This window comes from Phalacrocorax aristotelis, chromosome 1 (genome assembly GCF_949628215.1).
Source record: "Phalacrocorax aristotelis chromosome 1, bGulAri2.1, whole genome shotgun sequence".
Classification (NCBI taxonomy): domain Eukaryota; kingdom Metazoa; phylum Chordata; class Aves; order Suliformes; family Phalacrocoracidae; genus Phalacrocorax; species Phalacrocorax aristotelis.
Genome location: NC_134276.1, coordinates 92,444,919 through 92,472,493, shown reverse-complemented (window position 1 = coordinate 92,472,493; position 27,575 = coordinate 92,444,919). Strand labels below are relative to the sequence as shown.

The following is a 27,575-nucleotide window of genomic DNA, read 5'->3' as shown; positions in this document are numbered from 1 at the left end:
ATCCATAAATCTTTGCTTTAGAATGGCAAGTATTTCAATGTCTTTCATAAAACTTCCCATCGAGAAAATGGGACATGTTTCTCCTTGAGGATTAGGCCAGTTTTTTGTCACAGATGAAAATAACCCTTTTTTACAGGAAATTATTTTTTAAATCAGGGTTATAGTTAGTAAACAGGAATTTAGAGAATACTTTTCTGCAATGGACTTTAAAGAGAAAGAGAAAGCAGAAGGAAAAAGGAAGAAACGTCGTTAATTCTAGCAACTTTATTTTAACCTAATCCCTTTCCTGTAGCAGTGTTTAATGACATGTAATTCATTACGTTTAGTATACTTTTTTGTGGAAGTTTATAAAGCAAACTGAGGCTACAAAACTGGCTGCTTTCATTACAGTGCATGCCCATAGTAAATATTTCACCTATTCATTGCTTATTATAAGTTTAAGTGACATCAGGGTTCCCCTGTCCCATCTTGGAACATGGCAGTATACATATCACTTGTATCTTCCTCCTTCTGGATTTATTCTGCTTTGGAGAACTTATCAATTTGCTCATCTTGGTGGTATAGTCAATACTGACTTCAAGGCAATTCTTCCCTGTGTTACGAATTTTGGGCAACTAATATACAATAAAATACAATGAGGCCTTGGAAGATAATGTGCACTATAATACACATCTCCTGTGACCCTGCCCCATTCCTGAAGTTACAGACCCAACAGAGTCTTCTTCCTTCTTAAGGAGCAGAAAATAGAGACGAGAGGTTTCCCCCAGTTCTGGGGTGGAAAATTATATCCCTAACCTGCCATGTGAAAGCAGTTCTTTCAAATGTTTTTCAGCTTGCTGATACTACATCAGCTGGAGCTGGAACTGTCAGCTTTCTTTGTTGTTTAATCTTCTCAGCATTACTCATACTAAAATCTGTGTTTGCTCATTAGACGTACATCCCATCTAAGCTTGTCTTTTCAGCCTTTACTCCACAACTTTAGTACTGTGTATATTATGGTTTTGTATTTTTATCCTTTGGTTATAATAAAATAACTTCTTTTTAATTAAATACAGACAGCTGGGGGTTTGGCTTCTTGGGTTTTTTCCAAATTACTTTGCATTGTTATGATTTTGCTGATTATTGCTGATTGGCATGTCTCTGGTTTTTGTAAATATGGTGACTGATTTTTTAATTATGGTAGTGGGTATTGATGGGAAGTGACAGATAATCAAGCCTTCTAGGTCAATTTTCTGTTGCAAATAATGTTAAGGTTTATTTCTATACCCTGTTACCATTTTTTTTTAATGCTGTTCTCAAAGCATGAGATTGCAGCTAGGTTTGTGAGTTCATGACAATTTTCAAATGAGACAAATAGTCATGCTGGTTCCTTTGGCTTTCCTTTCTCTGATTCAAGACAGGAAAGGTTTTTCCAAGAACTAACTACACTGCCAATTCTCTGCTTTTTGCTGTCAATATAGCAAGACTGTCTGCATTTCACTGTTCAAGTTTTTAAAGTTAAGACTAGTGATTGAGATAAATAATGTATTATATGTCCTTGGGACTGAAATTCTTTTGCTTTAGAAGTCATCCTTATGAGAATAGGCATAGTCAGTGCCTTTGGTCTTGTAAATACATTTAGTTTATATATAGAGATATATACATATCTATATATGTACAAATACTAATATTTTAGTTTATATATATATTTATATATATATTTATATATATATTACAACTTAATAAACTTCCTGAAAAAATGTCAGTGATGGAAAATTAGAATCCTTAGTCTGTAGGACAGAATAATTTAAGCACAGTGATATTTATTACATATACTACATTATAGTTTAATGTTCTAGAAATTAAAATAAAGTCGTTTTTGCTGCAAAGTTTTACTCTTCATCACCTACTCTAACATCAAAATGCAGAATTAGAAAGAACAAACATATTAGAGGAAACCTCTCCTGTAGAGCAATTTAAAATAAGTAAGACAACACTATCTCTGTGCAATGGCCCATAATACGTAATTGCTTAAACACCACTCTTATCTGTACTGTGCTGTTCTTACCTATTTAGATAAGAACTGTTCAATTATTTGCTTTTCAGAGTGACTCTGTGATTTAACAAAGTAAACTGGAAAATACAACCAAAAACCAGTCAATTCATGAGGTGCAGAAGCAAATAAACTATTTAATAAACCATCTCACCTTGTGTTGCATTGTCCTTTTAATCGACCATCTTTTTGTTCTCAAAACTAAAATATCATATCTAGAAAAATTCTATTATTTGCTCCAAATACTACTGTCCATTGGGTAAATAGTCAATTCAGTAAATAGAGAAAATGTGCAATTATGATAATTTCAAATTAAAAACTTCATCTAAATAGACAGCTTTCTGTCAGTTGTTTTGCTTTTACGAATGCTTTGCTTCAGAAAATATTTTATTTCTCTAAGTAATAATGGATAATTTAGACTTGTAAGTATATTTCCTCAATTAAGTTTAGTAATGACTTAATAATTTTCTGTATTTTCCTAAGTCTTTTTCTTTTAAAATTTACTTTAATACATTTCCAATATAACTTGTGAAAACTGCTTTCAATGCAGTACTGTTACATACAAGACATAACGTTATACAAGCCATTATAACCATGTAATACCCCTATGAAGTAGACAGCATACAGTCTACACAGCTTTTTACCTAATAATGTATGAAGATGTTATTAAAAATACATATATACTCATTTTTACTTATAAGCAAACTTTTAAAACCCCTTTTCTTTGTTTGCATAATTCTTTATAATCTTTTTTTGAACTACACACTTTTCACATAGTACAAGTTACTGTAGTGTAAGGTAAATGCATGTGCATATATTTAAACTAATAGCTAGTCTTTAGTGTATCTGAGAAAATATACTATAGAAAAAGAAGGTTAAATTTAAAATCACTTTTCATGCAAGAACAATGGCCTCAAATACCTTTCCAGGTGGGGACATACCTTGTCTTTACTTCATGGGGTAATCGTTCTCAGTCGTACTTGTCTAGCAATTCTGCTAATAACAGTTTCTCATCTCCCAACAATTTAAACATATGAATATGTGAATCACTCTAAATTATGTTGTATCTGAATACATTATGGGAGTTCTTTTCCATTACATTGCACTAGCCAACAGCTTAAGTTAATTGTTTTGTGCGAGGTCGATTTATAGTGAATCAAAAAGGCTGTCATTTTTCTTGCGATAATTTGATTGCACGCTGGTTTTGCAGAAAGAGAAAACCACAAATATGTGTCAGAAAATTAATTCAGTTAGTGTACTAATGAACTACATGTCATTATGCATTTACCATATCTACAGATACTGAACATAGATTCTGTTCGGTAAGATGCCACAAATTCTGTTTTAGATATAGCACTACTCTGTGACATGAAGATATTGTTATACATACAGCATACTTTGATCAGTTTTCTTTCAACTTGCCTGATGATACTGTGGAAATAATAAGAAATAAGAATAGTGAAGCAAATCACTTTTGAATTGGTATTTTTCTCTTCTATGAATAATTTTTAATTTTCTTCCCAATAGTAATACTTGCTTTCCTTCAGGTGAAATAATTTTTTTTTTTTGCGCACAATTTAATCACTATTTCCTTAGCAAAATTATGTCATTACTGTCACAGTGTCATAGTTATATATGTCTGAGCAGGAGAAGGTTTTATTATGATCAAGAGAAACTAAACAGAATAGTTTACAAGGTGGTGAACAAGTAATTCTTTGAATAATTTCCTCTAATGATCCTGTATTTAGGGTATTACTTCTGGTTTATATCTCTCAAAATCAACTGTTCCAAATAATATTAACAGCATAAGCATTTTCTTCAAACCCTGCTGATTACTGTCTTTGTTTTTCAATAGAAAATACAATCTGAATTAACAAGCCATGAGATTAGTTTGGAAGAAATGAAGAAACGAAACCGAGGTAAAGATGCTGCCAAAAGAGTGCTTTCCCAAATTGATGTGGCACAGGTATGCAAATTTTATTTCCTCCATCTTCCTTCACTCATGCAAACAAACAGCATGAGTAATGCTATTGCTATAGCGTAAAATGTTCTTAAGGTATCTCTTCTGTTTTAGCTGCCCCTTTCTAAGCAGGAAATTAGGGTAGATAAAGCATACCATCCACATCTTCTTACTGCTCATTTATCTGTTACAGCCTTCCTAGCCAGTTGGCAACAGTTCTAGGGTAAGCAGAGCTGACGTAACCAACTGGTGGCGACAATATGTAAGGGGTGTTTTGAATGTGCTGCACTTGCAAGAAACAAAACTACAGTGGGGCTTTTTGGTATACTTTCTGAGAGATTTGAAAATATTTAGAGTTAAAAGTATCTTCAAATATTTGGAAATATTTGGTAGAACTGCATTTGAAAGACAAATCCATCCTTAGCAGTGCATTGCAGCCATCAGTTTAAAATGTTAGATAATGCATTATTTAATCCAGCTTAATAGACATAGAGAGTCCTGTTTGCAACTGGAGAAGACTTAATTAACACTTAGTAACAATACACATTTTTACCCATAAATCTGTGATGGGTTCTTGACTGTTTTCCTGCTTTTTTTTTTTTTTTTTTTTTGGCATTAGTGCCAAAGTTCCACAGGCTGCAAAACAAATAGTTAAAATTCATTAGGAAAGGCAAAGAGTTCTGTTAAGGTATAATCAGTAAAAAAGGCCATCTTTTTCTTCATTTCGGTCAAATTTTTCTAGGTGCCTTAGCTTCAGTTTTATATATTATAATAGATAACATTAATGGCTCTTTAACTGTTAATTAATTTGAAATTAACAAGTTGAGGGTTTGTGTTTTTTTTTTTTTTTTCTCTTATCTACAGGGATAGCTTTTCTTTGTTGAGAATATTTATGTTTCCTTATTTTCTTCTGTCTTCCTTCACACTAACTCACCTTCTGCCGACCTCCGCGGCACCTGTGACGTTGCCCGCATTTCATCAGAGAAATCCAGGCATCAGATTACTTTTTATCTAAATGTTTGTTTAAATATAACATGCAAGGGACCACTACCCTTTCTAGGTGCCCTTTTTATTCTTAAGCCTTCTTTGTGCAGATTTTTTTTTCTTCAAAAGGGTTCTTTAGATGACCATATGCATCAGTTTGAGTTTTGACTAATTGGTGGGGTCATTCTGAGAACCCATTTTGCTTACATTAGGTAACATGAACAAAAAATAGCAAATTTGCATACATAATATAACTAACAAGTACCAAAAATGTAAAAGCTGAACCCTCGCTTCCAGATATTTATGACTATATTTGATTTTAGGGCAGTGAACTCTCTTGAATTCTTTTCCATCATTGTGCAGTACCTTTGGTGGTAAATCAATTTCAAAGATTTGTCTTTACTTACTATTTTCCTGAAGAACATTCATACTTATAAATAAATACTGCATGCATCTTTTTTTTTTGTTCTAAGTAATATTTCTAATTTGACGTAATAAATTCTAGTATTAGTTCAATTATCTAGACCAAAAGTAAACAATTATGAAAATAAATTATTACAATGAGGTTGTAAAACAACTGTTAAGTGACCAAATTTATCCTGGCTTTTTGGATTACTGTAGGTCATGTGTTAAGTCCTGATTTTTAAATTTAAGGGGAAAAGGACGGTTAGCAAAATAAAAATCTATCTCTGCCATAGAGATTTAAGACCTACTAGGCTATGAATTCTTACATGAAAGTGAAATCTCCTCTGAGGAAGGGCTATTTTTGGAAATTCAATAGTAAATTCTTTCTGGGAAGAAATTATACAGCAGACAAATGTTTATTTCTTTCATCTGTCTTTTAAGATAACATTTGTCAGACTAAAAAGATAGTTCACTCCCTTCCCTTACCAAATTACTTATTCCTATTGATATTTTAACATTATATAATGTAATAAAATATAACAGTGTTAAATATCTAAAAATATTTAATTACCTCTAGGGTTTTTTGTTATTATTTTGGGTACTTTTCTTCTAAAGAAGACATTTTCCTCAAATCAAAAAGGAATGATACTGACTTAGTTGTGGGCTTTCCTTTTCTCCCATCATTTGTTGCTGTATTCTTTATCTACGCCATCCAGGTTTGCTTACTGACCATGAAGTCTTAGTATTACCATCAGTTAAATTGTTGATGTGAAATAAATTCAGGTGACTACACATTTTAGCATTTAAGAATGCTCATGTAACTTCTCACCAAAGATCCATTTAGGCCAAACCTGTATTTTCAGTAGTAGCAGAAGACAGTGACAAGGTACAATAAGGTGAACATTATGTGATATTTCCCCAGTGATTCGCAGCTGAGAAACTTCTGGGTCAGAGGTGTTTAAAAGCTTATATCTAAATGCGTTCTGAAGTCTTGTAAATTGCTGGAATCCTCAACTTCATTTAACAGCAAGTTACACAATTTAACTCAATGCTATGTGAAGCAGTCCTTCCTTTTGTTCATTTTTTGATTTGCTTATGTAAGAGCTATACTTGCTGTCACCTTCTTAATGAATTTTGAGAAACAGTTAACAACCATTTGCTAGTCAACTTTTTCCATAGCACTAATTTTAATCCCCTTCAGTTGTCTCTTTTCCAGACTGATTAGTATGTTAAACTGTATTGAGACCTCTAGAGGTATAGCTTTGATTGTCCTGTCATTCTTCTCTACACATTTATATGTATACTTTTTTTGAGATGAGGTGAACAAAATGACACACATTATTCAGGCACCATATAGATTTATACAATTACTTTTATACTTGGGCAGGTATTTTCTTTTTTGTTCTTTATGTTCGTAATCATTCCAAATACAGACTTTGCTTGTTTGGCTGCTTTTACGTATTGAGCTTGTATTTTCTTAAAACTGTTGGAGATAAATGTAAGTATATAATATAACTGTTATAGTTATCTACTATAAATCAAGTGAGAGTGCTAATAGCTAATTTAGATCCCACTTGTTGTATATCAAACTTAGTGTTTCTTTTGTGATGTGTGTTAATTAATTTTTGGATTAATTAAATATAATTTGCTTGGATTTTTCCCTTCAGATCCTCAGTACTGTGCAATCCTACAGTGACTCTTCAGAGATGGCTTTAATTTTCTCTACCATGAATGCCATCATTCTCTCTCTTTTCTGGATAATTTTTAATGTATTGACCAACAGAAATTGTAACAGATACTGATGTGGCGTTGCGAGCTTTCCACAGGACTTGATCTTCATCAAATTGAAGTGTCACAAGAAGATTAAAAACTAATTACATATGAATTTAATGTATGCAAACACACTGAAGGAAAATAAGACTACTTGTTCCTACCCTTCATTTCATATTTTTATTCAGTTGTTCACTTATTTATCTAGGGAAAGTCCTCCTTTCTTAACCTGTTGGATATCAATTTCAGTAAAAGCATTTAATGAGGAATGTTGTGGGAAGGAACTGATGAAACCTACACCATTCTCTGTGTTACCCAGAATTGCCTTCAGCTCATGATTCCTGCCTCCTTCACAGAAATCTGACAGATGTGGGAAACATTTTTATTAATGCCAATGTATAATCTATGCTAATTCTATTCCTTATTAAAGTTTTTTTCAAGTTTGTGTAGTACAGACAACACAGTATTGGTATAAAGTGTCCAGGATTTGAAGATTAAAAAATCAAAAGTGTGTTTGCAGATGCTGAGTTCCTGTTTAATTACCTATCCATTTCTTAGTGGCATTCTTTATTTTTAAACAGTAGAAAACTTATTCTACTAGTACTTCGTTCTTTACTTCTAAAGAGGAATTATTTCTTATTCAAGTAGATAATTAAAATGCCCGTTCTTTGCTTTATTTTTAATTATTTCCCCTCCCCTGAGGTAGGGATCATGTAAGCAAGCAATATAATTAATGGACAAAGATAACAAATCGTGAAACTTGTGAAATTAAAAGCCATGCTTGTCATAGATTTTTCTGCCTTCAAATGACTTTATTTTTACTCTAGGTTATGCTTTTTTAAATTGAAATAGAAATCAATTTTATACTCCAAATCTCAGGTTTTGTGCTAGACCTACTTACTGCCCAGACACTTTTTTTGGGTTTCTTTGAGGGACTGAAATCCATTAAGCCTTCATTCACTCTCCACACCTCAACATGTTGCATATTGGAAAACACAAAAATACTCCCTTTCTTTGGTTGAGTATATGAGCTCACTGACTCTGCTGCATCCAGTGCCCTAGATAATAAAAGATTTTTTTCCTCCTGTGAAGACCAAGATTCTCTGCTGCTGGTATTTTCCCCAAAAGTTTTAAATTATTTAAAAATTAAACCGCTGATTGATAATGGATTCTAAGTATTCTGAAATGGGTGTAAGTCTTGGCTTCAGTGTTGATTTGATTTCACATTTACTACTCACACATGCTTATTTTTCAGAAAAAGCTGCAGGATGTCTCCATGAAGTTTCGCTTGTTTCAGAAGCCAGCCAACTTTGAACAGCGCCTACAGGAATGTAAAAGAATTTTAGATGAAGTGAAATTGCAGGTGCCCAAGTTGGAGTTGAAGAGTGTTGAGCAGGAAGTAGTACAGTCACAGCTGGATCATTGCATGGTGAATATTTAATGATGCTGTCTTTCTATTGGTTTCCTGCCTGTTCTGCCTTTCAAGTTTAAAGTATTTTTAATTATGATGTCAATATTTCTTTGGGAGATACTAGAAAGGATTCTGAGAAAGATTTAAGAGCAAAGTTACACCATGAATGCTGCAGGAACCTTTTTAGTTAAAGTTAGATCTTTTCAAGGAGAGGAGAATAGAGAAAAGGGTTTGTTCCTCCTTGTCCTACTTCTTTTGTTTGTAAATGAGGTTAGAAGGACATTATACACTTAAAATTATATTCAATTTCAAAGTTTCCCAGGATGTAATAACACAGTGAAATAATTCTAACAGTATTACATTAACTTTTCCCTTTTTAGATGTTGTTCTCCTGCCATGGCAAAGACCTCTCAGAAGCATGGAATGCTAATTAAATGAGTGAAAAAGAATGGAAATATGTATTTATGTGGAGAAAGCTAAAAATTAGAGAACGTTGTCCTGAATTCAGGATGAGAAACAAAGTATGAGTTACTGAAGAAATTGAAAAAAAAAAAAAATTAAAATGTCAAAACATTCTCATTTCAGTGAACTTTCAAACAATGGACATGCACTTTCACTGTGTGAGAAAGCCAGTCATGATCCTGTTCTAATTCCCCCTTCCCATCTTGCATATGAGTTTATCTCCTTGGATTCGCTCTTTTTTCCACATTATGCTGTGATCATGGAACTCTGTGATGTAACCAAAAGAGATGTCGCAGTGTGCAAGTTTATTCTAGCTAGGAAACACAAATCATAAAGGGAAACCATAGATTACAGCTTCAGTGAGATGGGATGCTGTGACTTTCTTACAATTCAAAAGCAAAGGATGACGTGAATATGTCCTGAAGAACATGAGGAAAATCTGCATGTGTCCCTTTAATATCCCTGTAATCCTGTACCCCTTTACTGTTGAAGGCAGGTAAAGATGAACACTGTGTGCCTGATGATAATGAAATGGAGATTTTAACAGCAAAAAAACCCTGGAGATTTAAACGGCAAAAACCAGGACAATCAGATCCTTGTGTTCAGCTGGGTTTGTTTTGTTTTGCTTCTTTGTTCTCTTTTGATTTGTTTTTTTGCGGGGGGTGTGTGGTTTTTTGTTTTGTTTGGGTTTTTTTCTGGAGTGATGGCATGCCTGAAGATGTTATTTTTTTTCCCTCAACCTCTTTCAGATCCAAATATAAGACTTTAAATTAAAAATTAAGCATGGAACAAGTCAATGTTATTTCTTTAGATCTTGGTTTTTTTTTTCTTAAATGCAATTACTCTTAAATTCATATTCTTATCAGAATGATAAGAAGCCATATAATTAGGAGTCCTGTACTGAATTAAAGTATTTTCACTCCACAGCTAGCTTTTGCAACCCCATCATATCATATGGAAGACTTAAAGTATTTTAAGAGCATCTTTATCTACAAAGAATCTCATGATGTTTCTATTCAAAAAAATCTAGTCATAGGATCCCATCAGACAGCCAATGTGCAACACACAACAGCTTCCTAATTCGTTGACAGGTTTTCAGTGGTGAAAAATGTATTTATCATATTAAGCACCTAGAAAGCAGTTGGATTGTCTACGTACTACCTTTAAGTAAATAAAATAATAACCATGTTGAGAATTGGCTTGGTAATTGACTTTAGATTATGGAGAAAAGCAGCTTGGGGTTTTTTTCTGGTCAGATCTGTTGGGAAAAAATAAATCTTGCCTTTACTGTCCAGATGTACTAGACACAGATTTTTACATTGTATGAGGTACTGCTGCTAAAAGAAAAGCTCAGAAAACTACAGATTTAAAAGGTACAGTGTAATTTATTTTGCAGTTCTGTCTAAGACGCAGGACTAAGTTTATTTTCTGACACATGATGGCAAAGTGCTGGAACAGAGAATTAAGCCAGACATCTCAATAATAAAGCTTCTCAATAGCTTCATGTTTGCCATTTGTCACGTACCTGTGTGGTAATGGACACTGCATATCTCTGTGGAGTCTTTTTCCACTGTGGAGTTCAGTGGAATTTCCATGCCATGGTAGAATTGATTCTTAAATTAAAAAAATATCAATTTCTGCTCTACTTACATGAATGTTAATGAGGCATTTACATGGCTGATAAATGGCTTGAGATACCAAGTCATATGTTTACATGATGATACCAAGTTTCTGTATGTGGAAAGAAAGCTTTAATTCTTGTTAATATCATTCATTTGAAATGTATCGTGTTTATACATGGCTTGCATGCCGTCGCTTACTGAACAGCTGTTTATCCCTTATTTCTTGCTTAGTCATTGAGATAGTGCAGGAAAATGCAGTGAATGATATAACATATTTTGATTTAACCTCATTACATGATTTTTTATGTAGCTTTTTAATTATTTATTTTTTGAACAGTATTACACTTAGTAAATGTAGGGGAAATCCTCTATCCAACCAGTCTCTTGATTTAGTAGCATGAAAAACTGTCAGATTTTAAAATTAATGTAGTGGTTATTTGTAGTTTAAATACATTCAGCAACCTGTATGAATTGACAGAAGACATCTGTTGTTTTAAATACGGCATTATCTAAATCAGTTTGAAACCAGCCTTTGTCATATCTTAAAACAATGAGTGATGGTGTGTACTTCCTTATCTGTAAAATGTCTACCATTGGTTTTGGTACAAGTCTTTGAAGCCAGTATTAGTAAAGACAGGCTGTTCTGAATCTGTTAATTTGAATTCTGATTTAGAAACTGATCAATTTTTCTCATAAACATTTTTTTAATACATGTACACATTTAGGGTGAATTTTCTCTCTCCGTAGGTCACACGCCATGGTACATCTCCACCCCTTTAGCTTTCAAATGGCAATAGAAGGTGTTCAGAGTCATGCATGATGGTGTTTTTATACAGCAAGCAATGCAAAGACTTCTAGTGAGCCTTTATAAAACCTTCAGCAGTCCTTTCTGTTTTACTTATTTTAATGGAGGTATTTCTCTTTCATATTTCTGTTTGATTAGAAATTATATAAAAGCCTGAGTGAGGTGAAGTCTGAAGTGGAAACAGTGATAAAAACTGGGAGGCAGATTGTTCAAAAGCAGCAGACAGAGAACCCAAAAGAACTGGATGAAAGGCTTACGGCTTTGAAGTTGCAATATAATGAATTGGGTGCAAAGGTAAGCTCTGTATTTGTAACACAAAACTGTGCCCTTTTTTTAACTGGCAAAGTGAAGAATAATCTTGGTACGGTAAGTAGACAGGGTTTTTTATTGGTTCCTTTCAAGACTCTCACATTTTCCGAACAGTGGGACAGAAAGAACGGCGGCAAAGGTGGTCATCCGTATGGTTATTCAATTGCTCTCAGAAAAAAGTAACCATCTAGAAAAATATAAAATTCCTTTATTACCATTTAGACATATACTTTCTTAGTATTTTCATTTATTTTTTTTTTCTATTAATTCATTGGGTTTTAGGGGTCAGAGGGGGTTGTTTTATTTTAATGCCTCAGTCACTTGTTTCAAAACATTTCTGGTTAGAAAAATACTTAGATTTTGTTTGTGATTTTTTCATGTTTTACTTAGAGCTACTTAATAAAAGAGAGAACTCTGCCTTTTTATTTCCTTCTCTCTCTGACTGTAACAGATAGTTAAGTATATAATTTCCATTTGTTGCTGTTCAAAAATTCTTGCTACTGCAGCTTTCCTCAGGAGGCATTTGTGTAACATTCCGCTTTGCTTCTTTTGCACTCTTGAGCTGAACTACACATGTTCAGTTATTGTCATAACCATTCCCTGGTTTAAATGTCATGTACAACCCTTACTTGCCTTTTCACTGTATCTTAATATATAAGCCACATAGAATATTGTTTAGTTATGAGTATGTGGAATAACTGTCCCATTGTTATACATTTCAGCTACCAGCAAACCCTCGTTAGGAATCTAGTAATTTGTCATCCTCCATTCCATAGGGATTATCAAATTTCTTCATGTTGGGCAAAAGTGAATCATCATCCTTTGAGCCCTGTAATGAGGAATGTATTGCCATGGAATACAAACTTTTTTTTTTTTTTTAATCTGATCTTTATACAGTTCTCAGTTTGACCACTTTGTGAATGTCAGCATATAATTAGGAGAACTACATGCATCCTTTCCCTATGTTCTTTTATATAATCTCAACTTCACCTACAGAAAAGCCAAATAGTTCTCAAAATGTCAGACTTTTACCTTATGGTGCTGATTATATGTTATTTATGTATAATTAATCATGTAAAATCGATCCCTGTTTATTTCCCAAGCAATGTAATTCCTTGTGTAAGATTTCCATCTATACATCATCTATTTCTTTATCAGTTTATATACAGTTAAATGCTGTTACACTTCCCAACAGGAAAATAGTTTTGTTTACTCAATTTTTCCTAAAAAGCAACTAAACAGACAGGAGGAAAGACAGACTACTAACCAATATTAACAAGACTGTGACTGAAGAAAAAAAATGTGTATCAGTCCCTAAAGGCTTTTCATTCTCGGTCTGCATTATCTGTGGAGTGTTGCCTACTCCTGAAGTACAAACTTCTACAAGGACCTTTGAGCTCTGAAGAGGAGTTGTGGCATTGTCCTAAAGAAGACTTCACACAAATAATTCAGTTAACAATTATACCTGTTTTATTCCTCTCACCCTCATTAAAACTTTCCATGGAACTTCTGAAAATTGTAAGATTAAGGTTAGAGTAAATTTGGTACTGTAACTGCCTGAATGAAGACTGTCAATTACAGATATAGTTGTCTTGTTTATTTCTAAAATCTATATACTTCAAATTTATGAAATAGGACAGAATGTAAATTCTTTATTTTGTCAGATTATAACTTATTAGAACCATAAATTGTTACTAGCTAGGAAAACGAGCCCATGGTAATACTGAGATTCAGTATGTGGTTTAAACACATAATGGTAATCAAGCCCCACTGGCTACAGGAAAACCAGTAAGAGTAATGTTACTTTTGACAGAGATAATACTCATTTGGGAACCTGAAATAAGAAAGTTCTCTCTCTTGCTAGAAAATAAAGGTATTGAGACACATCAGTCTTTTTAGTATCAAGAAAACTGAAGAGTCTGCTTCATTAAGGTGTGGATAGCTATCATGTGAGATTAGATAATTCATTTGGTTCCTCCATTATTTTAGGAAGGACTGTAGCATTTATTCCTACATTATGTTGAATGTACCAGCAGACAGGTGCCATTGTTACAGGAAACCTCTCTTAACTAGTGAAGGGATAAAAATGTGCCATTAGGAAGCCATTAGTGATCTGAAGTGAGCCATATTGCAAATTAATGGGTCTAAAAAATCTGCAGTGCTGTGTTTAGCTTTGTTGTCCTAGATATAATTTTTCACATATACTTTTATATAGTGTGGTAGTTAACAGTTTTAGAGAGAGTAACAAAAGCCCAGAGGTACAGAACTAAAAGAATCAGCCATTATCAGCCCTAATTGACTGCATTGACTCAAAGTCTGTCTTTTTAAGAAAAAACTTATAATAGTTCTAACTAATAGTAAGTTTCAGGACTGACATGTGTAGTCTGAGTGAAAAACACATATTTAAGTGTAGACTCACTTGTGTGATTCATATGTGCTGCTTCAGGAGGACCCCCATATTTAAAACAGTCCTTAAGCATATTTTGAAGCATGTGGAATGTTTTAATTTAAACATGTGCTGAAGTATTTTGCTCTCAAATAGGCATGAGAATTATGATAATTTCTAATCATTCTAATTTATACAATATCTGCTGTAGTTTTTCTATATGTTTTATGTATCATAACTTGAGATAGTGTGAACCTAGGAATTCTTCCCCTTAAGAAGAATGGGAAGGTGTGGGTTTGGTTTTTTTTACAATTTGTCCCTTTTGGTTTTTTAACATATACACATATGGATATAAATACCTATGAATAGTCCCAATTGCTTAGGTAGTATCAGACCTTAAATCTCTCTTTGGTCTAGGAATGAGTTTCATCTGTTCAGAACATCAAGTTTTGCCCCTCATTTTTCACCAAATATGCTTTAAAAGCATGATAAATAATTTTGAAGCTTCAGTAGCGGCTCCAGTGTAAATAGGTTTGAGATGAATTTACAAGAAAACAACACATCATTTGTATATCATGGAGCAGTGGTTACATTTATGATAAGTATTCCATGCCAGGCTTTAAAAACACCTTGCTTCCAATTCAAATATCTGTTTTTCTCATTTTATTTGTATTAATTACATCCAAGGATTCTTGTGAGTAAACTATTTAACATAATTAAAATAGATATAAAATATAGAGAAAATGGATGGAGATATGTATGATATCATTGCATGAAACAGAAGGCCTTTAGAGGGCACTGTTTCCTGTTTTTCTTTTGAAATACATCTTTACATTGGAAGTGCAAACAGAAACAGATTAATCCGTAACCTCTGGATATATGCAACGTGCATGGAAATGGTATAATATTATTGATATTATATACAGAATTTAAAGATGTATATAGCAACAGAAATATTCTTTCTATGTTTGGGTATGTATCAGTCACTTCACTTTATAGTATACCAGGTGTTTAGGATTCTTACACAGGCAATCACCCTTAGGAGAGTGCACTAAGTACCTGCAAATACTTATTTACAATGACTTAATACTTATCAGAAGAAGAGGTGAAAGTTTGTGTGGATTCCTGGATTAATGTGTGAATGGAGCTATAAAAAGCTGAGTTTTATGGTCCTTCCCAGGGATTTACCTCTTGACCTGACTGTAAGTTCTGAGGTCTCATTTAATAAATTTGACATATAAGAAAGCACATAAAGCATATTCAGTGAAGATGAAATGTTCTAAGATTTTAGTAGTAAGCCTCTACAGAGTGATAATATATGATCAGGGATGTTTTATTGCATATTCCCTGGGCAAATATGAGCTGTTTACTCAGGGATAGCAAAAGCCATGTACCTAACCTCATAACATCCTATTACATTTTAAAATCTCACACTCTCCTTGGCAGTAGAGCTAGGAATCAATTTGACCATTGCGCCATATACCTGTACTCAGTGTCAAAGCACAAAATAGTTTTCGTAGATATTGATACCAGTTTTAGACATCTGACTGGACTACTGTAGACAATTTTTTTCTGTTTAAAAATGCTTAAATAAAAATCAGTGGCTATGATTTCACTTGATTGTTAATTGATGTGCAAGATAGTTGGTAATTTCTTTTAAATACTAGTGACCTACTGAACCCTTTTTATCCACCTTCTTTGATTGACCTTTTTTAAACCTCAGCACAACATAATTTATTGTTTTGTATTTTATAATCACCAGTTGCCTAATGTCTACCTGAGATCTCTTAATTTACTCTTCTGCCTTTTCTACTAAGTATGTGGTACCTTCTCTCTCTCCCTGAATATGCTCAGAGGCTTGCAGGGAGAAATATTTTTCCCTATTCCTCCAGGTTACACTAAAATATAGTGTAAGACAGTCAAGACAACATAAATACTCAGCCCTCCTTCAAGGTACCATGTAATAACCTTAAAAGAACTTAGAAAGTAAAACAGAGACTCTCCACAGTACTTCATGTCTAAAACACTCAGCGTATGAAAAAGCTAACCTAAAAGCTGTGAGGGTAAGGTGGTGAATATGGGGATGTAAAAGATTGGAAACTAGAGGTAGAGGGTAAGACTTAGGATGGTCTGAAAGGTTGGAAAATGTGGAAGAAAGCAGAAAGGAGCTGCAGATAAATCTGTGGTGAAGATTCCCATCTCAAAGACTGGGAATCATTTCCATGGGATATGGCCTGGGACTGAAACTGGGTGAGAGGTTTCAGGGAAATGTGAACAAAGATTGATGCTCTAAGGAAAACTAGAAGTGAGAAAACAGACTGCAGATAAAGAGGAAGGATTGGAAAGGGGACTATGAGGGAAGATGGAAGACTGTGGAAAAGAAGCTTGGGATTACAGTCTACAAACTGCAATTTCTTCAAAAAGTCTGTAATGTAGCCTATTGATAGTAAATGCATGTGAAGCTCTGTAAAAAAATGTGTGTTTCAACTTTCTTTTGTTCATTTATTTAGAACAGAGATGCCTAATGTTTAGTCAGTACCAGACAGAATCACGTGAGGACACTCGAGGAAACCTTGGGTTTCCCCCTTTGTATGAAAGAAAGTAAAATCATTATATAACAAAAATACAAGTGTTACTGTTTCAGAATGGCTCTGAGTCTGACTCCCTGCTGGGATAAACGTGATCATACTAAAGTAGCAGTCGCATTTTTGATATGGAGGTGGGAGGGTGGCAAGAGCGCTAAGTAAAGAATGCATCAAAGAATGTAATGCGAACCATACAAGTTGTTCTGCATTGACCCAAATAAATGTTATTAAACCATGGAAAGGCTTTATTAGTACGACACATTTCTGCTGATTTTTAATTTATTTTTCAGTTTGCTCTGAAAAAAAAAGAAAAAAATAAAAATTCCTATGCAAACCCCCTACATTTAGAGAGTATTAAAAAGGCAACAAAATAATATGCTGAGAAATTAAAAACTTAAAGTTAACTCTGCTGCCTTAGTTTGACATTGTTCAGTGTCTTCTGTGTTTCAAGATGTTGGTGTTTCTTTGGCAGATAATTTTTTTCTTCTATGTAATGTAGCTGTGTAGAGAAAACCTTGAGGACTCTATATCACTATAGGGCCATCAATATCAAAATATACTGTTTGAGGGTTTTGACATCTATTTTTTTTCTTAAGAAAAGCCTGTTTATTCAGTTGTTCCAAATTAGTTTGCTATGCATGACTTCAAAACAGAGGAGCCAGTTTGCAGACGTCTGCTGCTAGTTCAAACTCAATGCATCTTTATGCACTTTTTTCTTTATAGGTGTTTATACCCTACCAGTAGAATTACAGATTTTAAGAAAAGTAAGGCAAGACATAAATCTAATGAAGGTGCAACTTGACTTGTAAAATTGCAAGCTAGCTTTTATATAAAAGTGACATATAGAAAACTGTATGTGAAAACCATTAAACTTGTTTGACTGAAGAGTTAAGAAACACATGTTTTCTTTCTGCAGGTGACAGAAAAAAAGCAAGAGTTAGAGAAATGCTTGAAATTGTCCCGGAAGCTACGAAAAGAAATTAATGCTATGTCGGAATGGCTTGCAGCGACAGATGCAGAATTGACAAAGAGATCAGCTGTTCAGGGGATGCCTAGCAATTTGGATGCTGAAATTGCCTGGGGCAAGGTAACAAAATGTAGCACACACTATACCTTTATATAGCTCAGTTTACGTATACTACAGAAAGATAGATTTCCTTCTTGCTGAAGAAAGAGAATAAAAGTTCTGGTGTTTTATTTAGTGGAACTTTCTAACTGTTATGGCCTTATCTCACCCAAATATTAATGCTCAAGAGTTTAAACCATTTTCCCTCTGCATATATCAATAGCACAATTCACCTTCATACTGCAGGAATCTCCAATGAGATGAATTTAAAGTTACCATTTCGTTTTTCAGAGTACTATAAACTATCCACCCAGTATCCATGTAAATAGAGATCTCTTTATCTCTGAGCCCATTCTACTCATTATTAGAAAAGTATTAAACAGTGAAACAGCTACAGTGGATGGAAGATTAAGGATGTCAGAACACTATACATTCCACATGTTCAGACAGCAGCCAGGAGGTGGGATATTTGTCTTCTGACCCTTTTTGGTTTGCAGCTCATTCGTTTTCAGTCTGGGGGCTTCTTACTTCCATGAGACTTCATCTTGAACTCTTATTTTAGGTTGAAACTTGAGGCCTAAAATGAAACTTTCCTCAAAATTACTACATGTGCTACAGTGTAGTTAAACATCTTACAGAATCACTGGGAATGCAAGAGTTCTACATCAAGCTGTGTATCTCTGTGTCATATCAAGACACAGCACAGTATCATTCAACACTAGCTAATCTAGTTTATATTCTGCATATGTAATAAAAATCCAGTCAGAACATAAGAAAACCAAACCGTCATTGTACACATATACCAAAATCTGTTCTTTAGAGGAAACTATGTTCATCATTACCAAAAGCTTCAAAATTTCAAATATTTATGCAAAGCCAGCAGCATTTTGGGTGTGTTCCTATATAATTTCAAACTAAACCAACAGCCCCCTCTCCCCAAACAATATAGTTTATTTGTGTAAAAATTTATCACTTCTCCTTCGTTTAATATGAAGAACACTCTACCAGTTGGAAATAGTCATGAATAATACACAGGCAACCTTACTACTCTTTTCTAAAGGCTGTGCAGATTAAAGGCACTGGAGTAAAATTTGGTTTGTGATTCGGTTTTTTGTTTTGATTTTTTTTTAACTGCCCCTTTCAAGCTTCTGAGCTTAATTAAATGTCTTTAGCCTTCAAATAGACTGATGATTTACAAATAAATAACAAGAAGAAAGTCTATGTCTTTTGTGATTAGTCTCTAAGAACTGCATTATTTTGAAAGTAGTATCCAAAAATATATAAAGATCAACTTTTGTTATTTTTATCTTAGAATTACTGCTTTGACTATTGGTGCTTTGACTTCCAGATCAAAACCTTGACCCCTAAAAAGTCCATTGCTTCTTGATGTTTCTCATTTTCACTTTCTGCCTTCCCTAAAGTCTGTTCAGTTTGTCTTGTTACTTTTGATTGATATTGTGATCTCAACACCCATAATAAAGGACAAGTGTTAGATTTTTAAGAGATGGATTAGACAATCGTATGGTTTCAGTGCCCCCAAACTAACCTGCCAGTTACTCAGTCCGTTTACCCAGTCATGAAAATAAGAATAATATTTATGGTATCAAACTACACAGTACTGGTCTACTGAAACAGAAATGTACGCTGTATGTTCCTGCATGTGTGTTCAGGAACGTTAATCCAGATGTATATAGCTTCCAAGCAGTTTAAATAGAAAGATTTGTCCTTAATATATTTTAATTGTTAGATGTGAACCTTAATGCCTCAGAAGTTGCATAATTAGAACTAAAGTCTGATGATCCGTGCGGTTACACAGTGGGAAGTCCTTTTTAAGTCTCATGCTTGCAAAAAGTACAACATATTTTTATCTTATGACAATCAAAAAGGTAACAAGAACTAATTAAAATAGCAAATATTAACAAGAAAAATATATCAAACGGGGAACCACTCCAACTATTAAAGAATTTCATTAAGTATTGTGAGTTTTCACAATTAAATGATACATAAACAGGTCACAGAAAAAACTGGTAAAAAGCATATTTTGCCTTCAAATCCTGACCAAAGCCTTCACTGCAGTCCAACCTCATATAATACCTCAGCAATTCTCCTTCAGTCAGCTCATCACTAAAATAAAAATAAACAATTTTGGATGAGAGCAGCTGCCTCTTGTTGAAGTATGTACATACCAAGCGAGTGGCTTTCAGAATTCCTTTATTAAGATTCTCTTTAGGAAATATAAGTCAATATTTACATAAATATAAGCAGACTTTTAATTTTGAGCAATCCAACAGATAGTATGGGTGTCAGATCCTAGCTTTCCAAATGTAAGTATTTGCAGAAATTATGCAATGTGAGTATACTTTTTCCTTAAGAACCTGCTCCCACTAAGGGGCAGGAATTGCTGCATGTTATCCCGGACACTTTAAAATTCTTGTGAGGACTTCATAAATATGTACGATGCTGATACTCCTATGTGGATTTCAATGAGGCATCATACAAAATCATGCGTCAATAATTCAGTCCCCAGAACCAGGGCCTCAAAGTATCTGATTCATGTCACAGCTTTGGGCTTCGGACTTCCTGGGTAAGTAGGCTGCCGAAGACAGTAACCGATCTAATGAAATGCACTGGGGGATGAATTAGGCCCAGTGGATTGCCATTGTGAGGAAAGTCTGCAGAAAAACTAAGATGGAAAATGGAGGGGGAGAGAGTAGAACTCAATAGTGCGAATGAACTGAAAATTGGATGTGTGCTGCTGTCGATATAACTAAGCAGAGAGCTCAAAATCTTTTTTTCTTTACAGCACAAGGAAGCAGTTATACTTATTGCTGCACTTACTACTAATTAATTTTCAGTACCCAAGACTTCTTAAAAGTGAAAGAAACTCAGAGGCTTTCAGGATAATTATAGAGGCTGGAAAAAAAAATCATACATGCGAATACTGTCTTCAAGGTATAAACACCTAATATAAAAAGGAATGTCCATCTGGAGTAGGAGATGACATTAATGAAACAGCATTAATCTGGACATGAAGGGAAGTGTGTTATTTGTTCACATCTAGAATTTTTCTAAGGATGGAACGAAAACTTGGCTGAGTTACATGAAATTAGATGGGCAATATACTGAAGACTATAAATCCTGCCTTTTTACTCAGTAGAGACAAGATAAATCTTTCCATTTGAATTCTGTTCTGTTATAACAGATAAGAAAAATGACATGTGGGTGGAAAGATAGTCATTAAACATTGTATATTAGAAATCCGTTTATAATTAGAAGTCTGATTTAATGAACATATTTATCACCAAAAACATTAACCATTGTGGGGTTTATGTGTCTTTTAATCAGGAACTGGCTTGTGAAGAATTAGATTGCCAGGAAAACTTCTTCTCAAAAAGGAAATGGCAGATGGTATTGCCAGGAAAAGTCCTGTATCACTCCCTACTATCAGCAGTATGAGTCTGCCAGCACTTTAATATATATGTTAACACAGTGTATAATACCAGTGAGTATAAGGTTGACTATAAGTACTTAGAATTACATTAGCTAACACATTTAGCAACATATTTCCTGTCAGTAAAATCAGTAAAAGAAAACGATCTGAAAATTGTGTCAACTGATTCACAGTCAGTGGCCAGAATGTAATAAAAAAGAAAGATGTGCTATGAATAAACAAATAAATATGTATAATCAGCCACTGGGAATGCCATAGTGATTACTTCTGTAATCCCACCCATGAGAACTGAGCCACCTAACTCATGTCTTTTAGAGAGGTTCAAATTGCAAAGATTACTTCTGAGAAGTCCACAGTGTGGAGGCACATAGAACTTTTCTTCTATCCTTTGTCAATGTTGAATTTTCTTAAGCTACCTATGTTAATGACCAGCACAATTAAAATATCCTCTGTATCTAGTCACAGCTCTGGTTTGTTTTAAAAAACATCAGTAGTTAATTAGGTACACGATAGTTTTAACATTATAAAGTATAGCTCAGAAACCCTCTGCGCCACATCCTCAGAAAAAACCATTCCTACGTAGCTTCTGTTTTCAAACGTCCTTCATTCCTAGTTTGTGTTTGCTAATGTGAAGGAGGTTATGATTTTCAATCTCTTATGAAACATCAAGTAAAAAAAATAATCAACAAAACCCAGTAGTACTTGTTTGTAAACTGAAAGATAAAGAGCGTGCCACAGTACAGTGGGTTCAGAGAGCAAGCTGTGAATCCCACTCAAAGCATACCTGGCTGCCCAGGGAATGGCATATATTGAAATATATTCTCCTCTATTCCCCAAGAAGATACAGGGAAAGGTAATGACTGAAGGCCAATTGGAAGTTGCTCTTAAAAAATCAGCAGATTTTGAAAACCACTTCATGAGTTTTAATGAAATGATCCTGGCATCATGACACTTTTACTCTCTTTTATATAGTGTTGTTAAATTAACAGCAGTCCTTTTGTCTTGTTAGAACAGAAAATTTGCCAGTGCTATCTGCTATATTGCAATGGAAGAAGTACCTGTGGATTGTCACTGCCCAGTAATACTGAAAAGAGTATTCCGAGTAATACAATGAAGTGTTGAATTATCAAAGTTGTGAAAGAACCGAAAAGAAGTTGTTAGTTTACCTAGTACACATTGTATCATACAGAGGAGGTCCTAGCTGATAATGCAGTGTGGAATCCTGCTGTCTTTACAGAGCTTGCTAGGTTTTGAACTGTATTTAGTGGGCCCAGTATTTTATATATAAGAACTTGAAGTATTGCAGAGGATGGCTTTTTCCCTTTGAAGCCTCAATGTTTTAAGAAGGTGAAAGAAAGTGCGATTGGTTACTTATCTCATTGGTTATTTATGGCCCTTAATTGCTAATACACAGGAGAGTTAATATTCTTGTTGCCCAGAGGTGCATCTAGTCTTTGCTTTATGTCATTTCTTTACCTTGAAAGGAACAACTCCTGGGATCAGGCAAAGTGCTGTTGCACTTTTTGGTATACATTGGCAATTACACGCCTGTCTTTTGGTTAGCAGTTTTATATAATAGCTACTTAATTATCTGATCCATCTGTTTGCATTTCCAGTTGGACTTAATATTTGTATGTATAGCCAAAGGTTTGTCTGCGTTTTCTTACTCGTAAGATACAAAGGAAACCACAACCCGTAGTAAACGTGCTTCAGAGATTCTTTTCCAAATGGAAACAAATTGTTCAGAAAAGGTAATAAAACTGCTCAAAACTTTCCATCCTGAGTTGGAGGTAAATTGTATTCTTTGTCTTATTCTTTTTTATGATGACATTTTGTACCTGCTGTGAAACGGAAAAAATTGTATTAGAAGAGGGCATGTTTTTCCTTTAATCTGACTAGAACCTTTTGAACTTTGAAACTCTAAATTTCAAATTCTTCAATTCCATAGATTATACTTAATAATTTGCATTAATTGTGTCTTCATTCAATTACAAATCCTCTGTATTTCAGAAAATTAGTAGAATGTGGAAAATTTCTCATAATTACATGAAATTCAAGTGTAAAACCTTTTCTGTGAAATAACAGTATAAAATTAGATCATTAATTCTGTTAACCACTGGAAGTGAGCAGCTGCTTTAAGCATAATATATGCCAAGAAAGTTGCAGGTACTATTAAGATAGTATTGTGCCAAAAAGTAACTGTCCTTATTGCAAACTACAAAATATTACTTTCCCTAACAATATGTTATCAACAAAAATCATACTGATGTGTGACTGTCAGAGGTGTGATGTTGTGGAAGTGACAAAGATGTAGTTCTACTGCAGTAACGGTGTTGATCCTGAGACGGAAGTATTGTGACTGTGGTTTGATTAAAGTGGTTCTTCTTTTACTGTATTCAAGTCATCTGTGAGAAATCAATGTGTCTGGAAACTAGTGATTCTTACTTTTCTCCTAACTTCTGTTTCTGTTCAGTTTGGACCACCACTTCATTTCTAGCTGGAGCTTTATTTTATAAATAGGGATCGTACATGCCTGGATCAGTGCTATCAGTTGCCAAAGAGCTCATAGAACTGGTTATATGTGATATTAGGTGTAAGGAATTTTTGCCTCTCCTTTACTATTCAGAAAGATTATTATACCCTGCATGGCGTCATCTCAGTATTTAGTATTAAATTCCTGGTTTTTTACATGTTGTCTAAATATGTTGGAGTTTGCTCCTTTTGTTAGACTTCTTGCATGTTGCAACAAATATTACAAAATTAATAATGAGTAAAATAAGTGACCTTACACATCAAATAGAACTATTTATATAAACTAAGATAATAGTGGGAGGAGATGCTGGAAATCTGACCTTGTAGCACTGCGTATGTATTTTAACCATTCAAGCCTAGAGGCGCAATGTTATTTTAGTTCACAGAGTGAAATCCCAACTGAATGGAATGAAAAGATTAATTTCTACAGTTAGGAAACAATAAATTTAACAGGAGAGAACATGGTTTCTGCTGAAAAACATTGCCTTGAAAAATATTAAAAGAATATTAAAATATTTATTGAGAGTTTTTCAGTGGAGTTCTCTATGTCTTCAGGTGTCATCATGATGCTTTATTATTGTCCCATTTATTATGTAAGCTTTATGTGCTATTTGATAACTCTGCTATTTTATTATGTGCAAAGTAACTTCAACCATCTCAGTATGAATGTTGTAAAATATGGATTCTTGTTTAATAATTAATTCTTAAACATAACACTAGAATTGAACACTGGAATGAGAGATAATTCACACTTTTTAAAATTAAGCTATTAGCAAAGATTTTTATGAGAATATGAAGAACATTCAGAATTTTATCAAGACTAAAGAGGAACAATTTACTTTTTACTTACTGCTCTTCACAGATCCTATAGGAAACAAGAGTAAGAACTTACCAGCTGTTTTAATATTTGATATTCTTAGTGTGGAAAAATTTTAATTTCCTGAACTTTTATTTTTTATTCTTCTCCTGTAGGCAACACGGAAAGAGATAGAGAAACGCCAAGGCCATCTTAAGAGCATCAGTGATTTAGGAGAGAATTTGAAGACAGTGCTGAAAGGAAAGGAGAGTCTAGTGGAGGATAAACTCAGCCTCCTGAATAGTAATTGGATAGCAGTAACTTCACGTGCTGAGGAATGGTTCAATCTGTTACTGGTAAGGAAAATGTATTTGTTCACATAGAGGAAATGTTGGTTCCCAGTCATAGGTACTCAGCCTTATAGGAGTGCTTTTTTCGGTGCCGTGGACTACACTTATTGAACACATAGGTACACAATCAGATTGTTGTTTAGTACATTGCATATATTTTAAGAATGTGATTGTTTACAGAGTGATGGATTCATCAAGTCTTGACTGTTAACACTTCCCGTTCCTGTCTCCCTCATTAGTTCCTGGAGTATTTATTTTTTTCCTTATGAATGAAATGCCTATGAATGAAGGACCTAGACTACTTGAATATGAATAAAGAGAAAGAAATAGTCAAATAAGTTGAATAAGTCTTGGTATTGATATCAACAGCCTCATCTACTTTTCTCTACATTAGCATTTCTGTTTGGAAGACTAGCGCAGGTGGGAAGTAAGTCCCTGCTTGCAGGTTGGTTTGGTCCACAGGGTAGCTTTGGGGTGTGAATGAGTTTCGTTTTGGAGGCAAATAAATCAGAATCTCAGGGTGTACACCTAATGTGCTCAAGGACTACGATTTGGTCTTTCAGAACTGCATGATGTGCATGTTTCATGGTGCCTGTTTTGGTGGGGATACTTAGTTAATGGCACCAGATTAAGCTTGGTCCAAAGTAAAATCCCTAAACCACTTAATTCAGCTTCAGAAGCCCCAGTCCCAGCTACTTCACACTGCTGATAGTCACATAACTATACTCTCCCTTAAAATTAGTTCTGCCATAAAAAGATGACAGCTGGAACCCTTAAACACAAAGAATCTTAACCATTCAACTGCCAGAATGCTTTTGGAAATCTGGTATGCTCTTTCTGGTGCAGAGAGAATGGGAATGCAGTTTCAACCCAGAGAAGCTGAAGGGGTTCTAAGAGACTGTTAACCTTTATCATGACTTTTCAGAGCTCAATGTGTTAAAGGTCAGCTAGAGTCTGTGTGGCTACGTTATGAATGCTTCTGCGATGGATATACAGCATCCCTACAGAGCTTCTTCGACTGTATGCAGTATACAAGTGCAAGCACCTGGTTGTGCCTGTTTTATCTGGAAAACTTAAGCATTTCATTCAATATGATGTAGATGCTCAGCTTCAATGTGGAACTGATAATAAGAAACCTACAGTGGAGTTTAGAGAGTGGTATAGTTACGTATTCCTCTGTCTGCTTTAGATTCTACAGTTACTACATAAAATAAACAAGTTTAATTTCATAATGTGTGCATGTTTGCCACAGTTAACAAACTGGTAAACACAGGCCAAATATAGATATTTTAGTAGTGTACTGGTGGTAACTACTGCAATATGTCATCGAGCTGATCCTTTTGCCTATAAAAATACTACTTACTTAGTATTATATCAAAGTACACATAGTTCACCTGGAGTTCTGAGGTGGATATGTGTAGACCTCAGCAAAAAAGATGAGGTTTTTAAATTAAGGAGGAAAAAAATAAAGATTTATAAGAATCGCAACGAGAACAGCTTTTTTAAAAAGTCTCCAAACTGAGAAGTTAGGTGAACTGCAAATAAAAATTTTATATACTAAGCTTGCATTCTTGCTTGTGACTTTGCAAGTGCATCCTTGTCTCCACCTTAGTTTCAACCAACTTAGTGGCTTTCCAAAATGAGTTCTGTACGTGGTTCTTTGGAAACTCTGCTTTCCAACTCCAGTTGGCCTGGCTGTCACCTTCCTGTTCCTCTCTGCAGCCTATGTGAGTTGCAGATGCCTGTGTCTTTCTTTGACTGTATTACCCTCCTGCCTGTCACTTTGGAACCTTCTTTCTTCCCTAGATTGTATTTTTAAAGAAATATAATATATAAAGTGAGAACAAACAAACAACAGATTCTCTCCTTCACAAAACAAGCAGTTACTGTATAAAATAAACAAGTTTAATTTGATAATGTATGCATTTTGCCACAGTTGGCATAATTACGGCTGTTATTTTAGTTCTGATTACTTTTTTTGTATGCAGTATTTACCTTTTCCACATACAGGAATATCAAAAGCACATGGAGGCTTTTGATCAGAATGTAGCTAATGTCACAACTTGGATGTATCGTGCTGAAATACTGTTGGATGAATCTGATAAACAAAAGCTGCAGCAAAAAGAGGAAATTCTTAAGGTAAAAAAAATGTAGTTTTCTGGAAAACATTAATTTTATTCTAAAAAGGAATGTGGCAAAACGAGCGTATTTTGAAAACTATCACAAATTTATTAACATTCTTTTTTCTGTGATAAAACTACCCCCTACAGCTTGTAGATTACTTAATAAATTTGCACTGCATTGCAAAAGATAAATCCCTGCAGAAATAAGACCAGATATGTTATTGTAAGTCTTGGGGGCTTCCTGGTGAGTAGAACAGCAGGTAATTAAACCTGCATTTGCTGGAAAATACATTTTAACACATCTGGTTGAACAAAATCCTTTTTTTTTCCCTTGTTCTTCATTTTTAGTTGCTTTTCTGTTTTCCTGTGGTACTTTTCTGATATCTATGGTATCTGCGTTTGGTATCTCTGTCATATGATTGTTTTAACTCTAAACACTGCGTTGATGCCAGACAACACCACAGACAAGAATATTATATGGTGAACTAGCTGTATAATTAATGAGTTACTGTATTGATCAGAAGGC

At 34.2% G+C, this 27,575-nt stretch overlaps 1 protein-coding gene across 11 annotated transcripts in view; it reads left to right on the top strand.

The window, feature by feature from the left end:
- DMD (dystrophin) overlaps positions 1–27,575 on the top strand; it is a 1,138,094-nt gene that overhangs the window by 430,463 nt on the left and 680,056 nt on the right. For 10 of the 11 annotated variants that reach the window (XM_075097785.1, XM_075097765.1, XM_075097775.1 and 7 more), the window contains 6 exons: positions 3,888–3,998; positions 8,407–8,580; positions 11,590–11,745; positions 17,648–17,818; positions 24,753–24,932; positions 26,937–27,065. In XM_075097785.1, coding sequence (XP_074953886.1) covers positions 3,888–3,998; positions 8,407–8,580; positions 11,590–11,745; positions 17,648–17,818; positions 24,753–24,932; positions 26,937–27,065 — 921 coding nt within the window. The remainder of the gene's footprint in view (positions 1–3,887; positions 3,999–8,406; positions 8,581–11,589; positions 11,746–17,647; positions 17,819–24,752; positions 24,933–26,936; positions 27,066–27,575) is intronic. The other variant, XM_075097793.1, reaches the window with a different exon arrangement.